Source organism: Humulus lupulus, chromosome 2 (assembly GCF_963169125.1).
Source record: "Humulus lupulus chromosome 2, drHumLupu1.1, whole genome shotgun sequence".
Classification (NCBI taxonomy): Eukaryota; Viridiplantae; Streptophyta; class Magnoliopsida; order Rosales; family Cannabaceae; genus Humulus; species Humulus lupulus.
In genome coordinates this window covers 143,030,057-143,037,739 of record NC_084794.1, presented here as the reverse complement: position 1 = coordinate 143,037,739, position 7,683 = coordinate 143,030,057, and the positions used below count along the sequence as shown (strand labels likewise).

The window sequence follows — 7,683 nt, the reverse complement described above, 5'->3', positions numbered from 1 at the left end:
GTAGACTCTACATATTTTCTATATTAGATTTTTTTTTACATAATAGAGATTCGAACTTGGGACTTCATCTTTGTGAGGAGATGTGTAGTATCATTAAGCTATGCCTATGACCACTCCTATATTACATTTTAGTTGTACTCTTTTTATAAAAAAAAATTAAATTATCCACCTCATTTATTAAAAACTAAAAAATAAAATTCTTAAATTATAAATTCAATTTTTCCATAATAATATAAATATTTAATACAATCTCAAATATAAAATTTATGAGAATTAATTAAAAAGTACAATAAAATTATTTTTATATTATATTTTGTTTTATTGTTGTGTTGATATAGATATATATATATATATATTGAGATTATAATGACTTAATTTAAATGAAAAAAAATATAATTTTAATTGTATAAAAAAAAAGGTGTAGTAATTAAGGCTACGATTTAATAAAAAGAATTAAATATGTAAAATGATACATTTTTTTCACTTTATTTGAGTATAAATATGTAATGATTTGTTTTAACAAAGAAAAAAATAGAAGGGTATATTTATATATGGGTGTAAATAAAACTCCCAAATGTTCAAAATTGTCAATAGTTTGAATGTTAGATTTATTTTCTGATTAGAATAATCATAAGGAAGTTTATATTACAATCTTACAAGATACATACAACAAGAGACAGGGCCTGGCTTGAGTGCACTCACAATATTTTAGTAAAAATTCTGTCTTTATGGTTTGGTTTTTCGCACCACCAACTTCCAACCCACTGTATGGTTTGGGAGGGTAATTTTAGATACAAATACAACGTAATTCTCCAATCCAATCTATGCTACAGATTTGGCGAGAATGGCATTCATCACAGCTTCTCTAGTTGGCAAAGCAGGAATTGCACCTCTCCCCGTGACCGTCAATGCACCGCAAACATTTGAAAACTTGAGTGCATCTCTCAGTTTGTCCTCGTTCTACAAGATCAACTCGAATATTAAACAAATGTACATCAAAGAAACACAAAAATTAGTAATTGAATATTTGAGCTGAGTTGTAAATGAAAACAAAAATAGTGGCTTGGTTAATATATAAAAATGGATCTTTATCTATTAAATAGTGTAAACCATTTTAAAATGCTGAACTTCCAAAGGCAGTGCTAGACAATGCAAGCAAGATTACGCATCAAGTATATTTTTAAAGCAATACAGTTTCTCTATTGTAATTTTTTATTTGAAACAAATCTAAACAGTATGCTGTGTTTTGAATGCAGTACCTGTAGCAAGGACAGGTCAACAGCTAGTTGTGATAGTGTTCCAGCTACAAAGGCATCCCCAGCACCAGTGGTGTCTACAGGTTCTACCTTTAAACCATCAACTCTCCCACTGAAGTCCTGCAAATATATACATAACTCGGGCTTTTGTATCACTAGAGAAGAAGAATTCCCATGCTTTCTCAAACAACAATCAACCAATTTTTCAAAGACTTACAAACAGAAATATATCTTGGAAGATTGACTATACATGATCTCATCGAACTTTAGTTTTCTAGTTAACAGGATCAGTAAATGCTGAAGACTAAAATTGACTTGTAAGTTGTAACCCTTCTTAAGGGAAGCATAATGAAATGAGGTAAACTGATTGAGCATTATTGGAAAAGAGAAGATTATTCATTTAGTTCTTAAGTAAATGAGATTTAGACAAAAGAAACAAAATCTTCTTTTTTTTTTGTTAGAAGCACACACCAACACAAAGAGATGAGTGGGAAAAATTGAATTTGTAAAAAATGCTTACCTTGGTGTAATATCTGCAACCACCAGGGCCCTCGGTGACAAGCAATAATTTGTGATTTGGATGGAACAATTTACGAACAATAGTATCATCGCATGGATCTTCTCCTTGTGTTAAAAAAGAGACTTCTTCATCACTTACCTGACAATAGTTTTTAAAGTAGAACAATCAAACTTTGTAGCTCAATTTAATTTTGGCATTGTCTGGTATATCAACTTTCCAAGTTTCCAATAAGGTACAAATGTATCATTTGTAAGCCTAGAGCTAGATAAGTTCCAATCTTATAGCATTTTACCTTGATAATATCAGCAGTCTCCCATATGCTTAAAATTCCTTCTCTAGCACTCTCGGCAGAAGGCCATAGTGGAAGTCTGAGGTTGGGATCATAGGAGACCACCACACCAGCATCCTTTGCAGCTTTTATTGCAGCAATGTGGGCCGACTTGCATGGTTCCGTAATAAGACTTATAGAACCATAATGAAATATTTTTGCCTGCCACAGAATAAATAAACAATATATTAGGGTGATGTTTGGTTTGAGGCAATGGAATGGAAATGAATCAATTTTCATTTCATCCATTTGTTTGGTTACATTTTAGAGTATTGGAATGAAATTCCAATGGAATGGTTATGGTTTTTCCACCATTTTGGTGGAATGAATATTTCATTTGAAAATTGGAGGAAAGATTATTCAATTGCAAATCAATTTTTTTATTCATATTAATCTCTATTCCATTCCATTCCTATTCCTTTTTCCATTCTCATTCCTATTCCTCCATTTTCATTCTCTCCAACCAAATGTTACCTAAGTTCATTAATAAGTTAAGTAAGATAATGAATAATGGACAACTAGGACAAAGAAAATGAAAACAATGAATTTATGTAACAAGTAACGACTAAGGGAAGCAAAGCAAACTTGAGGGTGAAAAATGGAATGGTGTATGAAATAGCTGGTTTTATAATTGCGTCTTCAAATAATCACCACGATTAGAAATTATTACATACCTTCCTAATCAAATCAAAATCAATTTCAGATTCTTCAAGCAACATGTCAGCACTAGGGTTACGGTAAAACATGAACTCACGCTCGCCATTATTCTTCAGCGTAACAAAAGCTAAGGCAGTCCGCGCACCACGGTCAAAACGCATTCCTTCACAGTTCACATTATTCTCCTTCAATATATCAGAAAGCATGTAACCAAACTCATCATCCCCAACCTGTTGACAGTACATGAAAATGAGTTATTTGCCAGTCAAGTATAGTTTTACTTTGAGATCATCAATAAATTAAAAGTTGGTATCTATGCAATGTTGGACTATCCACTAACTGGTTATACTTGATTATTAGGAAGCTTCTTTGCTTCATTTGTAGAAAACTCCATGGACATAAGTATGCTCAGCAAGTGCTTGGAAAATAAAATATTTATTGACATAAAAAAATAAGGCTTCATTTTTTAAGTTAGGAGAATTTTATTGTTTTCTTTATCTTGCCATCATCACTATTATTTCACTGACCATTTTTCTGGATAAGTTGAACTATTGGAATAGAAAAGCAACAGTATTTTCTACTGGTTACTCAGCCAAGAGTACATTTTCTGAAGCATTTAAATGCAAATTTTGTAACAGCTAATTTTGTCACAGGTAAACCATTAACATAAAATGTCTTGCTTATTTTTGTTAATGAATAAAATATAAAATTAAAATCTTTTTGTTCTGCTTTTCTATTTCGATAAAAAAAATCATAAATGAAATGAAAATAAAGATAAGATAATAAAGTGATACCTTGCCAATAAATGCTGATGAACCACCTAGACGAGCTATACCAACAGCAACATTAGCAGGTGCTCCTCCTGGAGCTTTCTTAAATGCAGGTGCTTCAGCCAATGACACTCCATTAACAGTCGGGACGAAATCAATCAATAATTCTCCAAAACAAACCACAAGTGAGGAATCCTCTGTTTTGGGAAATCCATCTCCTTGTAATGCTTTTGCTATAGCATAAAATGTGAATAGAAAAAATTCATCATTTAATTGGGGTCTGAACATGATATAATTGGAAAAGATAAATAAAAAACAGGACAAAATGGATAGTACATGTACAATAGTTACTAAAAAGCACATAAGATTTCCCATGTACCATAACCATAGAATATGAATTAAATAAGTTCTATGTGTGTTACATCTAAGTATATTATTATAATTTGAGCGTGTTTTTATGAATAAGAGAGGCAACAAGTTCTAGAAGAATGCTTAAAAAAATGGAGTCTCGAATCATATATTTATTTAATATTATCATTTATTTATTTGAACCTCGGTCCATAGAGAAGGTCGCTTGTATGAAATTGAGGTTCGAGAATTTTTCTTTTCCAAACATATTGTAGCGATACTCCAAGAAGCTGAAGGCACTAATAAGCAATGCTGGCAGAATTCTTCTCTCAAATATATGTACTCCATATCTATTCAAGCAATAACTATTTCATTGATTGAACAATTTAAGCCATAATTTACATCTGAACTATTGCTATTTACTAATCAATTTTTAAACTTTCTTAATGCTTGAGTTCAATCAGTAGCCGCTATGACAATAAGAAAATCATCAATTTGGATGCATATTAATGGAATGTGATCCACAAGCATCCCTGATAATTCAACAGACTAGTTCAATTCTTCCATATTGCCCAATATAAGTTACCATCGTATTTACTAAATGTTTCTCAGTTTCAAAACTTTCCAATATTTATAACAAGAAACATTGTAGTCAAACTAAAAGTTTATGAAATAAATTCTCACGATAATGGAAATCCTAATTTTAGAAAGAATTAGAAGTGTGGAAGTATATCGTTTTGTCAATAAAGTGAATTTTCCTAAAATGGTATGTAGGAAGTTTGCTGGGTCAGATAAACACACCGCACTCTATATTTAGTATACCAGTTCAATGAGGATGTTAGAATAACCATATTTTCCCATTAACCCACTAAATCCTTGCGTTGTATTAAACTTTCCCGTTCGTTTCCCAAAGTAGCTCTTGCAACCATAGTTCAACTTATCCATCACTAATTTTGAGAAAGAAAAATAACATTTGTATAGGGAAAATATCACGTAATGTTTGACCGAAGATGTTGCTAAGTGATAAATCAATGACATTGTAGCTATTCACACCAAGTTCAACAACTCATTCCACCAAAACCATAAAATTCTTGAATCTAAGAAGAAACTTTCTCATAAAAATGAAAACCCATAAAATATTTTTATTCGAAACAATACAATTAAGGAATTTGAGTACCTTTTTCATTCAATCTGGCAAATGAAGGGAGTGGTGGGGAAGAAAACCCCGAGGTTCTCACATTCTTCCGTTGACCAAAACTGACCGAGTTGCGAGGCAAAAAAGCCACACTACCGAAGCAGAAAGCGCCCGAATAAAGGGCCATTAAAGCGAAGGGATCACAAGTCACAACAATCCGACAGAATCTTCAGAGAACAAAGTGAAAAACACAGTTGATCTTCTGAAAGCACTATGCCCAGATGCAGTTTTGTTAGGGATTTGAGTAAGACAGAGGTGAAGAGTAGTGGAGAGACTGTGACAAGAGAAGAATGTAATTAACGGAGAAAACTGTGTCGGAAATACTATTAAGCACTTCACTTATTTATCAATGCAATTTTTTTTTCGGGACAACCAACGAATTACAACTAACTACCAAGTGCCTCATAGTTAGCAAAACAAACTACCAAGTACCTCATTATTGGATTATTTATTTATTTATTTGAAGAGATGGTTATTCATCTAATTGATCAAATATTCGCCGAAACTGGTCAAGAAATAAAATGATCGCTATAATTTAACTACTAGAATAGAAAGTATTTTCTTTTTTTATTATTAATACTAATCATTTAAGTACAAATGTTCAAGATAAGGAGAAACTAAGTGAGCTATATGTTATTACATGTTTTAGAGTCACACATGAAATTTCCAACATCCTAAGAATAATTTCTTACTTGGAAGCATAAACGTGTTGTGATAGAATAAAAACAATCATAACCTAATCGTTACTCTCTACTACAAAAATGGTAAGTCCAATGTCAGCCAACCAATGAAGAGCAAGTACTTCAACCTCTTTTAGGTGTCAAAATCAGTCATCTTTTTAAAGTTTGTGGAAAACCACCAGAATCTCGTACAATCCCTCCAATTTCTAGGACACCTTGTTGGATATTGAAAGTAGCATCGACATTCCATTTTAACTCATTCGAGTGTGGTGATCGCCAAGTGACTGGTTTCACATGTCAAGTCTCCATGCGTTTGAGAGGTGGATGTTGCTGAACCAGTAACCATTTTGTATAGAAAGTATAGGCCCAATCAAGAAGGTGTTGAGGAGGACGGGTTAGAGAACCATGCTTTACTTTGTTTTATTACCCCCAAATGCTCCACGCTATGATATACGAGTTACAAACCAGGAGTGAAGACAAAGATGTGCTTGAATAGTATTGAACATATCCACTACATCCCATGTAAGACTTGGACAGTATTAGTAGTGTGTCTGATTCAGTTATGAGTTAGTTAGCTGAGCTGGGTTCTTTGTAATATTTTGTACCAATTCTGTTAGAGTTTGTTATAACAGAATTACTTCTACAGGGTTCTTTGTGATTATATATATTTTGGAATATCATTCAGTCAAGAACTGAGCTCATTTCATTTCATTTACCTTTTGCATTTCTCTTTTAGATCCTTTCTCATTTGGTAACAGTGCTTAGGTTTTTTTCCCTCGATCTTGCTCTTGTTTCCATGGCGTCTTCTTCGAGCAATGCTCCTCGGGTTACTTCTTCCACTTCCTTCGGCATTACTCAGGCCACTGCTGCAACAGTGATTCCGGTGCACCTTGTTCCTTTGACTCTTCGTCTGGATCGGAACAATTACTTCTACTGGCGTTCTCAGGTTTTGTCTACTGTTCGTGCGCATCAGCTGGAAGGTTTTATGGATGGTACTCGACCTCATCCAACAATGGCGGATCCGGATGCTTCTGACAAATCGGTTCCTAATCCGGAGTTCACAAACTGGATTCGATTGGATTAATTTCTTATGAGTTGGCTCTTCAACTCCATTTCTAAGAGTATGCTCGGGCATGTGGCTCGATGTCTTTCGGCTGGCGAGATGTGGTCTGTGTTAACTCAGATTTTGTCCAACAAGTCTAAGGCTCGTGTTCTTCAGCTTCGTGGCTTACTTCAGACTACGAAGAAAGGGGCTACACATGTTGATGAATATGTTCTTAAGATGCAGTGTTTGGCTGATGCGTTGATGGTTGTTGGTCAAGCAATTTCCGATGATGATCTGATTATGTATATTCTTGGTGGCTTGGGTAGTGAGTATGAGTCGGTGGTTGTAAATCTCACTTCCAAGGACTCGGTTACTCTGCAAGAAGTCCAGTTCATGCTCCAAAGCCAGGAGTTGCGTCTTGAGCAACAACATGCTCTTTTTGCTTTGGATCTTCACCCTCCTACTGTTAATTATGCTTCTGTTACTAAGAATGAGTCTTCTACTTCATCTTCTGGTTACTCTGCTCATAATCGTGGTTCTCAATGTGGCCGAGGTGATCGTTTCTATCCCAATCGCAACACTGGTAATCGTCCGATTTGTCAGCTGTGCAACAAGCTTGGTCATGTTGTGCTCAAATGCTACAAGCGTTTCGATCTGAGTTTTCATGGAGATACTCGTTCTTAAGCCATTTTTGAAGTCATGTCTGCTGATCCACAAGCTCTTTATGCTTCTGCACATACTGTCAGTGATCCCCATTGGTACATGGACAGTGGTGCTTCGCATCATGTGGTTTCAAATGCTGATCATCTGACTGAGAAGTGTGATTACAAAGGGAAAGGTAAACTAGTTGTAGGTAATGGTTCTCTTCTTCCTATTACTACTAT

At 34.2% G+C, this 7,683-nt stretch overlaps 2 protein-coding genes across 2 annotated transcripts; one reads left to right on the top strand and one right to left on the bottom strand.

Moving 5' to 3' along the window:
* Positions 1-591: 591 nt before the first annotated feature.
* Positions 592-5,510, bottom strand: LOC133818591 (probable fructokinase-6, chloroplastic). The gene is made up of 7 exons (XM_062251554.1): positions 5,057-5,510; positions 3,556-3,764; positions 2,779-2,991; positions 2,069-2,266; positions 1,777-1,914; positions 1,260-1,376; positions 592-960 (listed from the first exon to the last, which is right to left on the bottom strand). Exons 1-7 carry the CDS (start codon positions 5,199-5,201, stop codon positions 823-825), a joined length of 1,158 nt encoding a protein of 385 aa, XP_062107538.1. The 5' UTR covers positions 5,202-5,510; the 3' UTR covers positions 592-822.
* A 1,406-nt stretch (positions 5,511-6,916) lies between these two features.
* On the top strand, positions 6,917-7,483 carry LOC133814806 (uncharacterized). Its single transcript, XM_062247720.1, has one exon. It carries the CDS (start codon positions 6,917-6,919, stop codon positions 7,481-7,483), a length of 567 nt encoding a protein of 188 aa, XP_062103704.1.
* Positions 7,484-7,683: the final 200 nt, after the last annotated feature.